Source organism: Peromyscus maniculatus, chromosome 20 (genome assembly GCF_049852395.1).
Source record: "Peromyscus maniculatus bairdii isolate BWxNUB_F1_BW_parent chromosome 20, HU_Pman_BW_mat_3.1, whole genome shotgun sequence".
In the NCBI taxonomy this organism is placed as follows: Eukaryota; Metazoa; Chordata; class Mammalia; order Rodentia; family Cricetidae; genus Peromyscus; species Peromyscus maniculatus.
In genome coordinates, this window is record NC_134871.1 from 52,045,093 (window position 1) to 52,063,970 (window position 18,878).

Consider the following 18,878-nt stretch of genomic DNA (forward strand, 5'->3'; position numbering starts at 1 on the left):
TTTTCTTCCTTCCTCCTTTTATTTTTATATTATGATGATGATGTGAGAGCTGCTTTTGAATTCTTTATACAGCTCCCACTACCCTAGAGCTTGAACTATCCTGCTTCTGGCCTCACGTGCTGCATGTGCATGCTTACGCCACTGCTCTTGACACAGTACTCTTTTTTCATAGCATTCAAGCTGTTGTGGAGGGATGACACAGTTGGAAAGGGTTGGTTGTAGATTATCGTCTGAGAATCTAGTACACAAAAATTGAGGTTAGATCAAGAAACCAAATGGCTGTCTTAAGACTTGTTTATTGTACATCAATCTAGAATTAGTATCCTTGTTGATGTACAACTGTACAGAGCTGGTATGGGCTTGGGCTAAATGAAAATGTGAGGGTGCCATGGTCACGGTGCTGGGGCTGTTCAGTAGCACCAAAATACAAAAGGAAAGGCTTTTGTTAGCCAGGAGCTCTCCAAGGCATGTGAGGCCAGCCTGGGGATGAGTGTAGGGCTCTCAATCAGCCTAGGATCTAGCTGTGTCCTCCAAGACACCCTGGAATAGGCACAGGGATACAGGCACCCCACAGTCACCTGCTAAGTATGGCATGATTGCTTCTTGTTTCATAAGGTGGCCCTGGAATTCCAGGAAGTGTTCAGGATGAAAAGGGGGTGGGGCATCTCCCAGGTGCTCTCGTTCTTCAGCACCATGGACAGGTTGGTGATGTGTTCCAGCAGAAGGCACAGGGTATGAACCTGGGGTCAATGGGAATACCAAGATCTTAGCTGCTAAGTTTATATGCATTAACTTTTCTCCTAGAGCCTTCTTGCCACCTTAGAAGAGGCCTGTCATTCTCCTTGCTCAACCCTGTATCTGTGTGTAGTGTTTTCTAAACTCGTCTGTAACTTGCTTTCATTTGTTATGACACTTCCTGGGGACTCTGTCAGCAATGGCTGCAGTGTATATATATGCATGCACTCATATCAGCATGCTGGAAATCCAGAATGAGATAGCCTTTATTTGGTGTGGCTATGCTGGGGAGGAGAGTCCATGCCTAATTTGAGGATGCGAAAGCCCTATAATTCAATTTCCTTAGGTGTCACATGGGACAAATTCGCTGGTATTTTATCTCCAAAGTGTTGCACCTTATGTATCATGACAGTGGTAAAGGGCATGCAGGCCTGGTGTGCCATCTGTGGAGGCCACACCTGCCCTATGATACCACCAGTCTCCTCTTGGGCATAGCCGAGAGAGAGAGAATATTCCCTCAGAGAAGTATAGAAGACTTCACCCCAACATTCTTTTATTTCTGTGTGAGAAAGATGCCCATCGCTTTTGTAGAAATAGGGGCCAACCCAGTGCTAGAAGCCACAGGTATCACACAACTCTGGGACTGTACCCATACTTTTACGTCCAGCCCCAGTCTTACACCACATATCCAAGGGCAGGAACATGTACAGAAGAACCCAAACCAGCAGGCCAGGTGGCTACCATCCCTGCTTAACAGGTCAGCAACTATAAATTGGCTATCATCAAAGTTGTTCTTGGGGTTCCTCCTATCCTGGGCCAGGCAGACAGTGGGCTCAGAGACTTAAGGAAGAAGTCCTGTAATAATTGTTTTATTGTTTTCAGGCAGGCCAGGTGCCAGGTTACTAGCTATATAAATAGGCCTACAACCCACCAGACACTGATGTCCACAGCCCCTCATTCATTCATTCATTCATTCATTCATTCATTCATTCATTTAATCTCAGCCAGGAAGGCACTAGTAAGGTCTTGAAGTTGCTATTCGGGATCTCAGGTCATTCTGTCCCCCGTCACTAGCTCATCCAGCAGGGGCCAGGAGTGCCTTCTGCCTGGGGAAGACCTTGCCAGGCGGCCCTGGGATGTGCAGAAGCACCAGGAATGTATTCAGTGCCTGTGACACCCAGAAAAGGCATGGGTGCTCCTGTGTTCACTGTTCACTTGGACCTGTCTCAGCTCCCAGTTTAGTTCAGTATTAACCTATCCATTTTCCCTGACCCATCACTGGTCTCATCTCCAGTTCTAGCCTACAGGGTCCCTTACAGTCTTATAAGTTGTCAACAGAACTTATTCTAGCCTGCAGATCTCAAAGGCTTGTGTGACTACCACATGGAAGTACAAACTCTCATCCTGTCTAAAACCTTCGACTCTGGGCTGTCCCTCTCCTTCCCATTGCCTGTGCAGCTCCACACCATCCCTCCTGCCTGAAGATTCTCTTCTGGAGATGTTCTAGGTGCATGGAGCTGGCTGGCTCTATGTAAGACTCCATTGAGTATGGTACCTTGCAGATGAAGCCAACCTCCACCTCTATATTTTCTTCCAGCAGATCCGGCATCCTAACAAAACGTGTCAGCACACTCTAAACAGACAAAACACATTGCAGTTTGACTTAGGACTGTTAGGGCTGAATGGGTGTCTTGAAAATGAGGAGGAGGGTTAAGTCGACCTTATCTCATACTCAGGTGCCTCTCCCTCCCTTCCTTGTGTCCTTTAGTCCATCACCCACAGGTCTGTCAGCTAGTATCGAAGTAGTGGGCATTCTGTCACCCACTGCCCCAGTGATTTCTTGCCCAGGCTTAAGCTGTGTAGGGTCAGCACATACCTGCTGCTCTTGTCACTTCTGGTCCATGGGATATGTGATGGTTTGAATGAAAACGCTCCCCATAGGCTCATAGGGAGTAGCACTATTAGGTGTGACCTTGTTGGAGTAGGTGTGGTCTTGGAGGAAGTGTGCACCACGAGGGGCAAACTTTGAGGCTTCAGATGCTCAAGTTAGGCCCAGTGTGTCTCACTCTCTTGCTGCCTGTGGACCCAGATGTAGAGTTCTTGGCTACCTCTCCAGCACCATGTTGCCAGCATGCTGCCATGCTTTCCATCACGATAATGGACTGCATCTCTGAACTGTAAGCCAGCCGAAATTAAATGTATTCCTTTGTAAGAGTTGCCATGGTCATAGTCTCCCTTTGCAACAATAGAAACTCTAAGACAGGGTCCCACGAATGGTGTACATGTGAGCAAGTATACCTCGTGGTGCATTTTACTCCCAACATCTCTCCCCTCTGGGTTCAGCACCACCCTGAGGCCTACCCCCTTCCTTCCATATCTCTTTTGTAGGCTCCACTGTAGAACCCAATGGCTTTTATTGTTATTGACATCACCATACCCATTAGTCTCAGGTCACTGACCCTTCTGTGCCATTTTTGCCACCCACACCCACACTCACACCCATCCTCTTGCCTTTGGATGGGAATTGGTGGGTGGTCTAAGGTGTCTTCTCCACATTTACCAGCACCTCCTGCATGGTTTCTTGTCTGTTGATCACAGTCCAGGCTACCTGTAGGATGGTCACCTCTCTGAAGCAGTGCTGCAGCTGAAGTGGAAGATCAGAGCACTTACCAAGAGAAGATTCCCCAGCAGACATATGGACCAGACCTGCCACATGAGGTTTGCTGTGTGTATTGCATGCTACTGAACCCAGGGCTTCAGATATGCAAAGCAAATGCTTCCCCAGCCTGAGATCTGCCGCCATGTAGCTGGGAAGTTATCATCTAAGTTTAGCAAAGGGCTGATACTAGATGTTATTACCCAGCAGTGACCTTGCCAGAAACAGTACACCTGTCCTCAATTCCTTGAGGTACAAGCCCTCCATAACATTGAGATCTGATCAGCCACAGCACCTCTTTCCAGTTTCCTGACTGAAATGCTGCTCTAGACCCTGACATCGCTCCACCAAGACCCTTATCCTTTGATGGGATCAAGGACTTGGGCTGTCATGATGTCTGCTGTGTCTGACTGGATCCCAAATAAGCAGCAGTTTGCCCTACATCTTGGTCTTTGTCCTCCTCTACTTCTGCTTTTGGAAAGTGCATATTGTCTTCAGGTCCTACAATCCCTATTTCTTGGGGGGGTGGGTGGGTGTGGATTCATGTGTTACTAAGGGCACTATGACCTCTGCTGCCTTCTATTACCAATGCCCCTCCACTTTGTACTAGCTATAAGGTATGTTCTCAAACTCTACTTGCAGTAGGCTGCCCAACTCAGGACATGGCACAAGGCTTGGAGGGTAGTGGGCAGTTCAGTGCTAGTGCCAATCCACCAGCAGCAGAAAAAGGGCTCTGAATATGGCCAGAGGCCACAACCCAGTCTGTAGGCCCATGGCTGCCTCCTAGATTCTCTGAGAACACCTCCTGGTCCTCACCTCAGCCACCTAGGATAAAGAAGGAAATAGTAACATTGCCTAGGTGATGTTTGTTCCTTATGAAGGAGCCAAGACAGCCCTTGTTCTCTTGTGTTGAGGCAAGCTGTTAACTGTCATGCTGGAGAAGACGGTGGAAGGAGGGAGAACAGGCTGGGAAGACTAGCCCCCATGGCCCAAGCACCTCTGGCCCTCCTGTTTGCAGAGGAACTAATGGGAGGTAAAGGCTAAGATGCCTCGTTATGGCAACAAGTACCGTTAACTGTGTGGGCAAGCAAAGGGCAGTGGGAGGAAGGTAGCTGGAGCCTATGTAATCTTTAGAATAAGTCTGAAGTCACTCAGTTGATTAGGAAACCAATACTCATCTGGAGACTTCCAAGATCTGTAAACAGAAGGCTGAGAAACTTGTCAGAGAACTTTGTGAAATCTACAAGGGTGGTCCAGGTACTTTTCAATGGAGATCAGTCTTCATTTACCTTTACTTCTTATGTGTCAAGCCCACTCCAAAGTCACTTTAAAGGGGATATGGAGAATGGTATTCCCCTTATGCTAGAGGCCTGTTGTTAGGATGGGCCAGCCACATAGAAAATTAAAGGAGGCTTGTGTCTTCCGAGGATTATGTGCCAGGCACTGCTGTTCCCACTGCACACGCCAACTCATCAGGCCTCCCCAGAGTCCTCAGAGGCAAGAGTAGAAGTGACATCAAGGAAATGTGGTATGGTACTACACTGCAATACTACTTGCTCTGAGCTGCAGCTCTGCACGGCTTGCACATGATAGTCTACTGATGACCAGTACAAACTTAGTGTTTTAGAAAAATTCAAGTTGCCCAGGATCTGGGACCTATGTCATGGGGTACAATGCACAATGTACTGTGGACCCTCTGGACATTGTCATGAGAGACTGAACCTCAAAACACTGTAGCAATAAGGTGGATTAAGTCTACACCTGAGCTCTACAGGCTCCACAGGGAACCCTGTAAGATCCACTCTTGTGAAGCTGTTTTAGCCAGCCAGCACAGGTTCATTAAGAGGAGTAAGGCTTGAGCATTTTCCTGACGTTTTCCTTTGTCAGGCACAGCTATGTCATTGGGAGGAAACTTCCAACTCACAGCTCCTCCCCAAGAGTGCCAAATGTAAGAGGCGGGCAGCCTCTTGAGATGCAGTCCCAACAACTATCACTGGGGGGAGCCAGAGATTAAAGACAGTGAAACACTAGAAAGAAACCTGCCAAGTAGGACCAAACTCAGGGAATTGTTTAATGGGCAGTTTGTTTTGCAAGATGGAAAAATTGTGGATATTAGCTGCGTAACTTAATGCATAAATTCAATACTACTGAAATATATATAAATCATGGTTAGGATGTACATAATTTTAAAAATATCACAAGTCTGTAATTATATACTTAAAAGAGGGGCTGAAAAGATGGCTCAATGGCTAAGAGCACTAATCTCCCAGAGGACTTCAGTTCAGTTCCCAGCACCCACATTATCAGCTCACACCAGTCTGTAACCTCAGTTCCAAAGGATCTTCTGCCCTCTTCTGGCCTCCACGGGCACTAGGCACACAAGTAAGTGGCACACAGCCCTACATGCAGGCACAACTTCCATATAGGTAGAATGAAATGAAAGTTTTGAAAGACTATTGAAAAGAAGCTACAACATACCTATCAGCATGGTCAACATAAAGGATAACCCCAGATGCTGGTGAGGATGTAAATCAACAGGAACTCCCATTCATGGATCAGGGGAACGTAAAGTGGTATATTCATTTGGAAAGCAGTTTAGCAGTTGCTTACAACAAAACATATCCTTACCACATGATACATTAATCTGAAAACTTATGCCTACACAGGAACCCACACAGTATTTATGGCAGCTCCACTCATAATTGCCCAAATTGGAAGCAATCAAGATGTCCTTTGGCAAACAGTTAACTGGAAAAACTGGGCATATCTAGACAATGGAGTATATTTTTGGCAGCAGCAAAGGAATGAGCTGTGTAGCCATAAATACATGAAAAAAACATAAATGTGTATCACTAAATTTGAAGCAGCCAATCTGAAACGGCTATATACTGTATTCTCTAACTATATGACACTTTAGAAAAAGAAAAACTACAAAGATGATAAAAAGATCTGTGGCTGTCAGGTCTGGGGAGGAAGGGGAAGAGCAGTTGGCACATTTGTTTTAGGATAGCAAACGGTCCTGTAAGAGACTGTAATGGGGGTACATGGTGTCATAAATTTGTGTAAATCCATAAAGTGTACAAGCACCAGGAGCAAACCCTGAGAGAAACTGCAGACATAATGGGTGATGATGAGATGTCACGTAGGTTCATCACTCACAGCTACTCCGGTGGGGACATCGATAAGGGGACAGGCAGCACAGATCTGGAGGATGTGGGTACACAGGAGCTTATCTTCCGTTCAATACCAGTCAACCAAACTGCTCTTTAAAAATCTATTACAACACACATGCACTGACCTTAGAAGCTGCAGAAGCTGAGAGGCACAGTCACTAAGGCACTGCCGACATCAGGAACTGTCATCAGGAGGAACTGAGCCGGGCCACTGCCCACCTCAAGAGATGTTTCTGAATCCAGGTTAAGGAAAGATGTAGAACAATCATGACTGAATCTGTGCTCAGGCATCATCAGCAAGTGGAAAGGGAACCAAAGAACAAAAGGCAAAGTGACAAACATCTGCTGCAGGGAAGTATTTTCCTCAAGATACATATTTTTCAAGTGTTATGACTTTGTCCTTGACACTAGAAGTCTATCAATTGCACTTCAACTGTGTTAATCCAGGTTACCAACAGGAGATGCCAACCAGCTCAAAACCCTTGTTTGCATTCAGGCCTTGCCCAGCGGCCCACACATGGTCCCGTGGCTCATGTAGCACACTACCACTCACATTCACACCACCATCCAGGCAGGTGAGATGAGAAATGGACCACACTGCTGGACACAGCCATTAAAGCAAAATTAACCTGCCATTTCTGCAGCCCCAAATTGATGAGCACACTAGAACTCATTTATAATTGCTTACTTCCAACTCAAAACAGTACTTCCAATATTTCTTCTGTTCTCTTTGAAAAAAAAAGTCCATTAACACTGCATTATACTTTTATAATCCTTCATTTTAGTGCTGATTGGGAATATGCCCTCATGTCAACTTCAAAAAGTCAGAATGGCCCCACAAGGGGCAGAAAAGAACCCTGGATTTGGTATCAGGTTCTGCTGCCAAGGACCCCTAGCTGGGGAAAAAAAGACTGGTGGTGGCCTTCTGGGGAACCGAGCCAAAGTCCCCTTTGGGAAGCTGATCCTAGAGAAGGAAGACACACATTCACTTAGAGTAAATGAAAAAAGACACAAGGTTAAAATGAAGTTTATTATGTTTTTGATTTTTTTTTTGATTTTTGTTTTTTTAAATAAAACTGTTTGTAAAACAGCTATTTTATCCCCATGGCAGAGTGACCCCTGAAAGATGCACATATCCCTTCTTAAGGCCTTAACAAGATTTTTTTTGTACTTTTTTCTTTTTTTAAAACTCATATATTTAAAAATTATACAATTTACAAAACAAAACAATACAACATAAAGATTCATGTAGCATGGGGCCACAAATCTGACAAGCCCCCTTTTCCATTATAAAAATGAAAGAAAGCAATAAAGCGTTAAAGCGGGTGGTTCTAGTTAGCTTCACCCACCTACATGGTTCGCACGTTCTCTCCCCGACCTGGCCTGTTTCAGCAGCAGAGGCCTGGGCCTCTGTGGGTTCCATGGATCCTGTGGGTCCCCATGGGTCCCGGCTACATGGAATGTGTCCAGGAAAGAGGGCGCCAGAGGTAAGCCATTCCTTAAGTATACCTGTTGCTGTGGGGCTACTCTACCTATCCGGTGGGGCCACAGTGATCCAGGACACAGCCATGACCTTGGGGCATCTACCAATTCCACCACCACCCCCCCAAAAAAGAAAAAATTAAAAATAAATAAATAGTGTTTCTGGAAAGGAAAAAATTTATTTTTGTGTTTAAACATCATTCCCCCACTTTTGAAAATGACCATCCCCATTCTGCCCTTCCCCCACAAACTTCCCCTGTGAGACAGTCTGTCAGAGGAAGGTGGCTGTTATTTGTCTGCTCTTTCAGTTCTGGGTCTAGTGTTCACTGAATTGTTGTGAGACAGGCTAAAGATCAAAGCCACACCCCCATCCTTTATGAGATGAGTTTGTTCAGTTCAATTTCACATTTAAATTTCATTGTCATTGGAACAAATTTTGAGTTAACTAGATAATTTTAAAATAGAATCAAAAGGGATAGCGCACCTTTCATTTAAACAAAGTCTTTCCAGACTAAAAATAGATTTATATATATATATTTTTTATCCCTCCCTTTTAACCCCCCCTTCCCCGTCAGCCCACCCCTCCCCCCTCCCCCATATTGTCACTATGGAGATTGTGTCCATGGAAACAGCCATTCCAACATCTTGTGTCTTTCTTTCCTGTGGTGTCACCAGTTTGAGTGTGATGTGAGAACATAGGAAGGAAGTGCTGGCATGGGCAGGCGCAGTGGGGGGGCAGGGCAGGGCAGGGCGGGGCGGGGTGTGGTTGCACAGCAGGAGGATTCCATTCCATCATGTGTGTCCACCACCTTCTTTCTCATCTCCACAGTCTCACCTGGAAAACAAGCAGAAGACACTGGGTGCTGGGAAGGTCTATATGGTTTCAGCACAGCTGTGGTAGTAATGGGAGGATACAGCTTTCGATAAGGATCTTACACTCAGACCTTTCTGTAGATGGCTTCTGATTTTGAACACATCCAAAATCAATGCCAGCACTATCATGTGGCTTTGGACCAAACATGGGGAAAGGCAGCAGTGATTTAAGCTGAAGAACAGAAGATTCCTTGACCTCCATGGCTGGGCCGTGTTTGTGAGTGCAGTGTGAGAATCTTTGCCAGCATATTAAGCACCAAGGGCCTGTGGTTGGCTCAGCACCTTGTGGCAAGGCTCAGTCCTCATAAACTGGCTGACAGTATCCTGTTGTCACTGAAATGTAGAACACCCATCCAAATTACAAAAAGATCATCCACAACTATGTCTCATTTGTCTCTAGCTGAGTCTGTTCTTCATGCAAATAACACTTCCCAGAGCCTCTGATAGGGAGGTGGGACAGGGCCTGGCCCATTTTCTGGGGCTTAAACAAAGCTGGAGGTTTTAATTCTGCTAACTCAGAAACCTGAGGTGCTCAAGGGCCCTGGGCTTCTCTCTCTCTTCTACCATTTCAGGTTTCAGAGGTTGTTCTTAAGACCCATGTAGGGCAAATGGATTGTTCAATGGACTCTAAGGAGTGTCTCATGGTCTGCCTTATGTGAGAAGGGCTCAGGGAGACACAACAGTTTTCAAGGACTTAGTCCAGAAAAATTACACCAAAAGCCACTGTTGATGGCAAGCCTCTCTCATCCTTGCTTTCTGCCAATCACTGGACCCTCTGCATCTTCCTCAAGTCTCTCTTGTTCTTGCCACCAACGGATAACCTTCAGGAAAAACCAGGCTTACTGTCATGCCTGCCTCCACAAAGCTTACCAACAAGCAATAGCTAAGGCTGGTACGTGTGTAGGACCTAAGAATGCGCCATTCATAAACACACATGCACACACCTGCCCTTGCTAAAAGCTTTATAAAAAGCCCAAGGAGGAAGGCTCTTTGCAGAGACAGCAGTGTAATGAAGCCGAAGACTCCAGCCCTGGGAAGACAGGTGTTTTACCATGGCACTAAGGTACACTCCATCTTCAGGATGAGGGAGCTCAAGTTCAGGGGAGTGACACTTGCAGCCCAGGCATGTGGCTAGTTCAATGCAGGACTTGGGTTTACAGCTAGCTAATCCTTTGCTAACTAGGTTCCAAAAACTGTATTTCATTGCATGAGACATGGCTGACAAGAGGTAACAACTAGGCTTCAGGTAAGTTTTCTGCCATTCCAACCTGAAGATGATCAATATTCTCTTTAAATCTCACTGGGCATGTGGCTACCATCTGTAATCATAGCAGTTGAAGGAATAAGGGAAGGGGATCTTGAAAAACCAAAATGACTATCACTAAGAACGGGGATGTGATAAGGGTAGCTCAGTAGCAGAACTCTTATGTGGAACTCAGCTTCTACCTCCACAACCACAAAACAATAAGCGCCTTGATGCTCAGCAGGTAGAGCACAGGGTTCTCTTTGGACTCCCCTACCTACCCTGTGGCCTGAACCTGAGAGGGCTTCCTTTAGTATCCTTCTCCACCAAACTCTAAGCCTGTCTCCCAACTGCAACAGGCATCACTCAGCTCAACTATGCCAGGATACAGAGGCAGTCTCTTCTCTGAAGTACATGTGGTCCCTACTTGAAGAGGGATCAAATTCTGATTCAGTATTGATTTACGGTATAGGGGAGATGTGATAGATTTAGGGTCTCCTTTTAGAGGTGTAACCCCAGCAGCATTTCCCTGGAAGAACCTAGGGTTGGGGTGGCACTCATCATCTGTATAGATCGGCTGCATGCTGCTAGGTATATGGATAGTTGGCATTCCTAGCACCCAGGACAGAACATCACTTCAAATGATGGTTTCTGTTCCCTATCTACTACATCTCAGGGACCACACAGCAGGGAAGCCATGTTCAGGGGTCCTTCTGTCAAAAGACTGTCTAAACCGGCAATGAAGTCAGAGAGTATCAATTTTTGCTTGTTTGTTTTCCTCGAGGGTTTCTTTGTGTAGACCAGGCTGTTCTAGAACTAGCTCTGTAGATCAGGCTGGCCCCAAACTCACAGAGATCCACCTGCCTCTGTCTCCCAAGTGCTGGGATTAAAGGTGTTACATTGCCTGGTGAGTGTAACAATCTTAACATCACAGGCCTACCATGATAGGATGCTTTCTTATCCCCAGAAATGGATGGGACATGGCCTACTGGGAAAGAAGCCAAAGACTTGACCTCACTTAGACTCTTAGGCTGGTGGGGACAAGTGTACAAACCTCACATGTTGGAGCAACATCTTCTAGTCCCTAGTGCTGGGTATTTTCTGCTAGATAGAGCAGTTGTAGCTATCAGAAACACACAGCTAGGTAGCATGCAGTGGCCTGGTATACTCTGTACTTGCCACAGCCTTGTCAAATCCTCCCGAGTTCATCACTGTTATTTCTTTCTTTACATAGGAAACGGAAGTCTAGAGATACTAAGTAGCTTTAACCTCAGTCACACAGCCCCCTTCTCACTATTCTGTGTGAGAAGGTGGGGTACCAGTAGGTCAGGACACATACGCACACTTACTGTCTCTTCTCTGCTTTGTGTAGGTCCCCATTAATAGTGACTACCCTGAGCATGAGTGTTCCTTGAAGACAGTGGTTTGTTTCTGTCCCTGACCACTGAGGCTTCAGTAATTGTTTGGCCTCTGAAGGACACTGACTGACCTCAATGTACCAACTGAACAGACAAACCTTGAAAAAACTTTTTCATTGTAGGAAGAATTTATGAAGAGATTATTCCAGATATTAAAACTGGACACAGGGTCTATTAATTTACTCAATAGGTGACTGCTACAAACTTCAACAGACTTGAGGTCCATCTCCACATGGGGGTCAGGAGTCTATTATGGCCAGATACCAGCCCAGGAAGGACAGAGGGAAAACTCACCATTCTGCTTCCAGTCTAGAGCTGGAAGAATCTATGAATGAGTAAGGATGAAGACCAAGACCCCCAAGTTACCAAGGTCCAGATTTTCTAAAACTCAGGCTGGAATTCAGGACAAAACCATGTTCCAAATGAACCCACTTTTACCCCAGCGAAGCCTTCTAGGACACTTACTTCAGGAATCTACCTCAAAGTGCCTTTAAGAGTTTGACTCCAACCATCAGGGCCAATATAGAGGCACTTACAGAGACTGCAGAGCCTACTTAGGCACAGTGGCATTTAAGCCCATGAGTCCCACTGAAGGCCAATACAAACAATTCTCCAAAAACCATATATATCTCCCCACCACTTTGTCCTGAGGGCTACAGCACTGTACCAAGACTTTGTGCAGCTTGTACAGCTCAGCAGCTTCTAGAAACACAGAGCTGACAGTGACTTTTTGTTAGTTCACAGTCATCTTCTGTTTGGGTCTTGTGCCCCAAGAACAAGTAAAATGGTTCCCATTCCCCTTTCACACTGTGTTCTGCTCCAGGCATTGCCAACCCTACTCCCTGGAAGAGGCAGAGGGGAAAACAAACAAACAAACAACAACAACAAAAAAAAACCCAGCAAAGCACTCAGCATCCCCACCAGGGAGCCCACACTTGAATGCAGACTACCCCACAGCAGGGTATAAACAGCCTTCTCTGAAGTTAGTACCTGAACCACCAATTAAACATTTTCTTGGAAGAGGAAAACCACATACTCTCAGATGAATTCAACTTTTCTTCAAATTAACAATGATTTTTCCAGAAAATGGCAAAAACCTCCCAGTTGTAATCAGGGAGAGGGCACACTCCACAGAGAATAGTTAGGTCTGTGGGAGCAGAGAACCCCCATTTAGAAAACGATCCCTCAGAGAATACGCCATACAGCTAGCACCTCTGCCCACTGTAGCAAGGGCCAGGTCATGACACTTCTGTTCTCTTTACACCCTACTTTTTTTCATCGCAGTGACAGAGCAGAGGAGGAAGGATGAACCAAGCTGCCAGGGCCCATATCCTCTAAACCGCATTCTCATGGCTGCACAATGACACTCCCTACAATCAATTTAATCTCCTGACAATGTTAAAAATATAATTAAACAGGATGATAAAATCCACTAAATCTCTGAATTTTCCTTCTCTTTATCCTTTCTACAAAAAGGAATTCTTCACAGTATTGAGGTGGGATTACAAATAATAAAATTCTGAGGCTATTCTGGGTTTTTTTCCCCAAAAGAAAACATAGTATATAATAAGCCTTACTCAAAAATAATTTTTAAGTGACCTCTAGTTCGACTTCTTTAAGACAGCGTCAAAAGAGTGGTCTGCTGGCAGGTGATCCCCACCTGTACAATTGTCCTAGAAGCTTTGCCTTTAGGTCAACACCCATGGGCTCATTCATCAACTCTTCACTAAAAGGCTAACTTCAGGAAAAGTTGTCCTGACTCCAATTGGCAGTGGACAGTTCTGAAGCCTCTACCACCTTCCTGTAGACATTCAGGAAGCTAAATAACAAATGGGAAACTCTTTTTTCCTGGTTTTATTCACGCACATGACTAAATGCTGGTGGTGCAGCCTGTGGCCGTAAGAGGCCAGAGGCCAGGACACACATGGAGCTGGGTGAGGAGGTGGTGGGAGCCCAGCAGGCCCCAACTCACCTGTGCTTGCTGTCCATTCCCACGTGCACACTGCCCCCCTCACCCCCGCTCCGACTGCTCTGTGCTGAGGCTGCCTTTCGCGGTCTTGTTCTGCAAGGGGGGGAGAGGGCACGGAAGGGGAGGCTGATGCCGGCCAAAGCCAAGGGGAGACAAGACAAAAGGACAGAACAGAAAATACAGTGTGGGAACCAGGGCGGGTAGCGGTAAGGACAGGAATGGCACATGGAAAAGGAAATAAAAAGCAGAGTCAGTACTGAATGACAAACAGGAGACACCCAGAACTGGGCTTTTCTGAGGCAAAATGTGATAAATAAAAATAAAAAGAATATTATCTGATCCTAAAATCAACCTCTGAAAAGTATTCTTAAAAGAAAGCGTAAGAATCTGCCAGGAACAGTCTTCTACAGATGACTCCTTTTGTTTTTTTCTGGCCCTATTTGGGGACTGACCACCAGGTGTCAGTGTAACCTTAGCTAGACAGGAGCAAGTGCAGGAGACATGGGCAGCAGTGTCCCATACCCTGACCCTCCCCTCCTTCACCCCATCCTGCCTTCTGTGAAATGAGTTACTTGTCTCATCTTTCCAACTTTCCTAAAAGGAAATGACCATGAAAGCATCACTTAAACACACTGGGAAATGGACCAGTGGCAGCCCATCACCTAAACATTGTTGGGTTGCTTCTGCTCCAGCCAAATAGTTGGCTCTATTTCCTAGTCCAAGAAAGGTTTCCATACCAGACCTTGCAGCAGCTCATTATGAACTGATCCATGAATTGGATGGAGTTCTACTAAATTCAAATAGAAAGCAGTAATAGTTTCACTGAGTCTGATCTCCTAATTTCTTGTAATGAACAGACATACCCCTCAAAACACCATATCTCTTCCCATCCTACCATGAAGGGTGTTGGCCCCATGCCCCAGGGATTCCTTCAGCTTTGTGCCTCTCTACCTTCCAAAGGGTAGGAGAAGGCTTTCAGCTAGAGGTATATGTTGGGACAGACATGGGCGAAGTCTTCCAGTGTTTGGGGCTTTCAATCTTTCAAGGTAAGCTACCCCTATTCTCCAGTTACACAACCAGCCCCACTCTGAGTGCAGAGATGTATAACTCACCTTGTGCTTGGGGCACCTCACCGAGAAGTTCTCCTCATGCAGCAAACAATCTACAAAACAAAGGAGACAGTCAGATGAGCCTGTGCATGTTTAACCAAAGTATGGGTATAATGGCTGGACTGACAGGCATGGACCTAAGAGGCCTCAATACCAATTTATTTCCTTTCTTACTTCTGGGTGTATATATGCAATACTCTTTATTTATATGAAAAACGGATAGTACTTGTGGAGATGCCATGGAACACACGCACTTTTTCCCAGCTTTGTTATGTTTAGTGGGTTATCCAGGGAACTGCCAAAGGGTGCTCACAGGGCGGCTGGAGTACAGACCCTATCCTGCTATCTTTCCTCCCTTCACAGATAAAGGATTTCCAGGATCTTTTGATCTGCCTGGATTTCAAGTCATTGAACATTCAAAACGTTATCATTTGGATCTGCACCTTAGACACACAATTGTTTTCCTCTTATTCTTTGACCACACTGTAGTTCCTAATAAGAAAACATCAGTGACATCCAAAATAATCTAAGGTATTAATATGGTATCAGTCACAAAAAAACTAGTATTTTAAAGTGGTTGATGATAAGGGTAAATAACCATGGTATTGTTATACAAAAATCACTCCAACAACAATGATATACAAATGTGTAACTAAACTTTAAATTTCATATAAAGTTTTTTTACACACATTAAAAACAAAGACTGAAATGAAGTCTTCCAAAATCTATCAGTGACTCTCTTGTAGGAAGAAAATAGGTGATTGCCATTAGAACTTTTTCCCTCTGTATTTCCAAAATGACAATACTTAACAATCAAAGATAATCTCTAAAATAGTGTTCAGCTAACCCCATAGGATCAATGCAGAGCCTCTTTAAAAATCACCTGAAATACAATGACCCCACACCCGCCCTTTTACCTCTATTCAAGAGAGCCCAGTTTTCAAGACAGAACGGTGACCAAGCCTGGCAGCCCAGCTGTCACCTACATCCCACAGCCCTAGAGACACAGGGAGACACTGCTGACACCATCACACAATCTGCACTCAACACTTCAGAGGGAAAACAAAGTCCCAGGAGGATGATTTTATTCTCTGGAGGAAAAAAATGACGTATTCCAACTTTTAACATGGTGACAGCATGCCTGATGGCAGCCAAGAATACACGTGCCTTCAGGTAAGTCCAGCTTTCAGGCACAAGGGCAGTGTGGCAGGGCAGATAAATCTAATTAATGAGTTCACTCTGTACATCACAGCTCTGACAGACCGACAGCCAGGTCACTGGTGCAGGAGGGGGTGGCAGATGTTCATAAATATTGGTCACACACTCTCAGAGAGCTCTCAGGCACCGCAGCAAGAGGCAGTCATGGTACTTACCTTATTAAGTTTACTATTTAACCAGTTCAAAATGATATTCAGACTAGCAGCCTATAGCCACAGATTTCAAGTCTAATAGTACATAAGAAGCAGGGAACACACAAATGAAAACTTCTCAGGTCCTCAGTAGCCTGAATAAATCAGCTAAGATAATCTCGGAGAACTTGGCTCACTTTGGTATTACCTGCCTATGGAGCCTTAGATCACCTCATCTATGGGGCAGGCTATCAGCTTTCTCAGATCAAGGCCCAAAATCTAAGCCAGTTGTCACTAACTTCCAGGCCCCTCCATCCAGGACGCAACAAGCATAGCAGTGAGTGAAACATGTTCACTTAAAACCCACAAGTTCATAGCATGACCAAGACCCCTGCTGCTCCAATCTGTTCATAAACTCACTGGAGTTTATGAACAGTAGGAGGCAGACAACTGGAGCTCAGGGAAGTAGCCTCTCCTCACCTGGAGTCTCCAGCAGCACTGTGCCACCAGTCTCTAGGCCAGTTAAACAGGGCACTTGTGAAGCTTGGCCACCATAATGCTACAGGGTTTACAAAACCATTCAGGACAGGGACCATGTCAGCTGCAAAAGGCACCATCAGAAAGGCACAGGTGGGTTCATTCACCCTCAGAGTGACAGAACAGTGTGACCAGCTGAAACAGGCCATTAATAAAATGTTTCCTAAAGTTAGAAAATTTTTCTGAGTTAAAAGGGAAAAAAAACACAAATAAAACAATGTAAATATACATTACTTCTGGAAATAGAATTCTCCTGAAGAAGTCTTAGAATGTGCTCACCTCTACCCTTACAGCACACTGTACAGAACAACCGCTCTTTTCTCTTCTCATACAAATCTATAATTCATTAAGAATTGTAATTCCATTTCCAGTAGAAGTCAGAACATAGGCAGAAAGCTCAGAAGCTAAAAGGGTACAGGGGAGACTATGGCATCCAACCACCCCGGTGCTCCTGAGGTAAATAAGAGCAAAGAGTACAAAGAAGTGTAGTGAAATCCCAACTGAGGACTCTGGCAGGTGCCTGTCCCCACATGATCAGCCAGTGACAATCACCTATTTTTTTTTTCCTAAAGCCCTGATACAACCTTGCAGTGCACAGAGCCTGGCCAGAATTCCTATAGGGTAGAAACCAAAGCAACAACTCACCAGATCACCACATGAGCTAGAAAAGACTCACAAGGTGGAACAGTCAACAAGATGGCTTCCAGAAACAAATACCACCCCTAGGAGAGAACGCTTTCATTACCCTCTAAGCTTAAAGACCAGGGTGACTTGGCTGAGTGTTTCATAACAAGCTCCATAAAGCTTGTGTATGCCATCCATACAGAACTCAGCAGAATGAAGTGACCTCAAAAATATGGTAGAAAAAAACGAGAAGGATCTAACATGTCCTTTGGATTACTTAGTACTAGACAGTCACCAGCTCAGTTGCAATCTACCTTAGCACTGCCATCCTCATACTCATATAGAGGGATACTACAGTCCTGTGGCCACTCCTGGAGCACAAGGAGGGGAATAAATGAATCCTTGGTGCTGATAAGAATGTGGAAGCCCACAGAAGTTTCCTAGTGAGATCTGAGCTTGCTTTACCAGCAGGACTGCATAAGCAGATGATTGGACCACGGGCCTGGGTACCAGGTGTTTGGAAGTGTCTACACTTGGCTGTCTGTATCTAGCAAGGGGGAGGTCTTTTGCCTCGCCCCGTGGCATTGTTATAAAAAGCCCTCTCGAATAAAGTTCTGAGCCATTGAGTATTGACCCAGGTCCTCCTGAAGCTATCCTGTGTTTCTCTTTTCCCTCAATGGCTAGCCTATCATTCTATCTACAAGTTTCTTACCCCTCTCTCCTCAAGAGTACCCTGGGAAAGGTAGGGGCAGGACCCCTCACAATAGAGCCTGTCCTACAAGAAGCCAGACCCTTGTGTTTTTTCATGTCCCACACCCAGACTCTGACCCCACTACTCAAACATCAAAGTCTTTGGCAGAGACTGAAATTTCCAGCTGTGTTTCTTCATGAGAGTTAAAGAAAAATCCCCTCCAGGCAAGATTCTTTGCCCACAGTGGAATTATTGAGATACCACAGCCTTATTCCTTGCCTTAATTGTCGTGTTCTTTGTATAAATACATTAAATATTTTCCCAGAATCAGAACTCATGCTCTTACTGTACCCTCTATCTGAAGCCAAACTCTCCTCTAACATTAACAACCAACACAAAAAAAAATCTAATGATGGTGTAAGAAATATAGGACTACATTGGGTGGGGGAGTTGCAGGAGTCACAGGACTTCATGAAACATGGAGACACTCCAGCAACGAAAGTTCTTTCAGAGGCATCAAGAGTTCTTTAAACTCTTTGATTTGGCTGCTGGAAGCAAGGCCGAGATGAAAATGTCATGCTGTTCCTTACTCTACCAATAAATTAGGGCCTCCTAAACTCAGTGACTTATCTTGATTATGAATAGAAAAATCAGTCAGGGTCAATGAACACACCTTCCCTAAACACAAGACATATTATACAGAGCAGAACTCTTGAAGAGACTATGGAATAAGTACAATATCCATGTCTGCCAAGCAGTGCTTGTACTCTAGATATCGTATTGCAGGTCCTTGCAACTTGGATCATCAAAAAGACAGTGTCTGCAGCTTTTAAAGCTGCATCTCTGACGCTCACAAAGAGCGGAGTACAGCTGTGGCAGCAAAGCTAGAGGAGCAGGAGTCATACCATACCTTTGAACCAGAACCTTTCTCTTGCTGGAAACTTGGCTAGGTTTGTTAAACAGAGACATTATGGGCTTAATGGAGAGATAGGAGTGGAATGAGGGTTCGAATCCCTGAG

The 18,878-nt window shown here is 45.2% G+C and overlaps 1 protein-coding gene across 8 annotated transcripts in view; it reads right to left on the bottom strand.

Moving 5' to 3' along the window:
• Positions 1–7,575: 7,575 nt before the first annotated feature.
• Tcf20 (transcription factor 20) overlaps positions 7,576–18,878 on the bottom strand; it is a 183,931-nt gene continuing 172,628 nt past the window's right edge. For 5 of the 8 annotated variants that reach the window (XM_042265023.2, XM_076556429.1, XM_006980227.4 and 2 more), the window contains 3 exons: positions 14,662–14,711; positions 13,553–13,675; positions 7,576–8,881 (listed from right to left, as the gene is read on the bottom strand). In XM_042265023.2, the coding sequence (XP_042120957.1) occupies positions 13,592–13,675; positions 14,662–14,711 (134 nt within the window). In that variant the 3' untranslated portion in view covers positions 7,576–8,881; positions 13,553–13,591. The remainder of the gene's footprint in view (positions 8,882–13,552; positions 13,676–14,661; positions 14,712–18,878) is intronic. The other 3 variants (XM_076556431.1, XM_076556430.1, XM_076556432.1) reach the window with 2 other exon arrangements.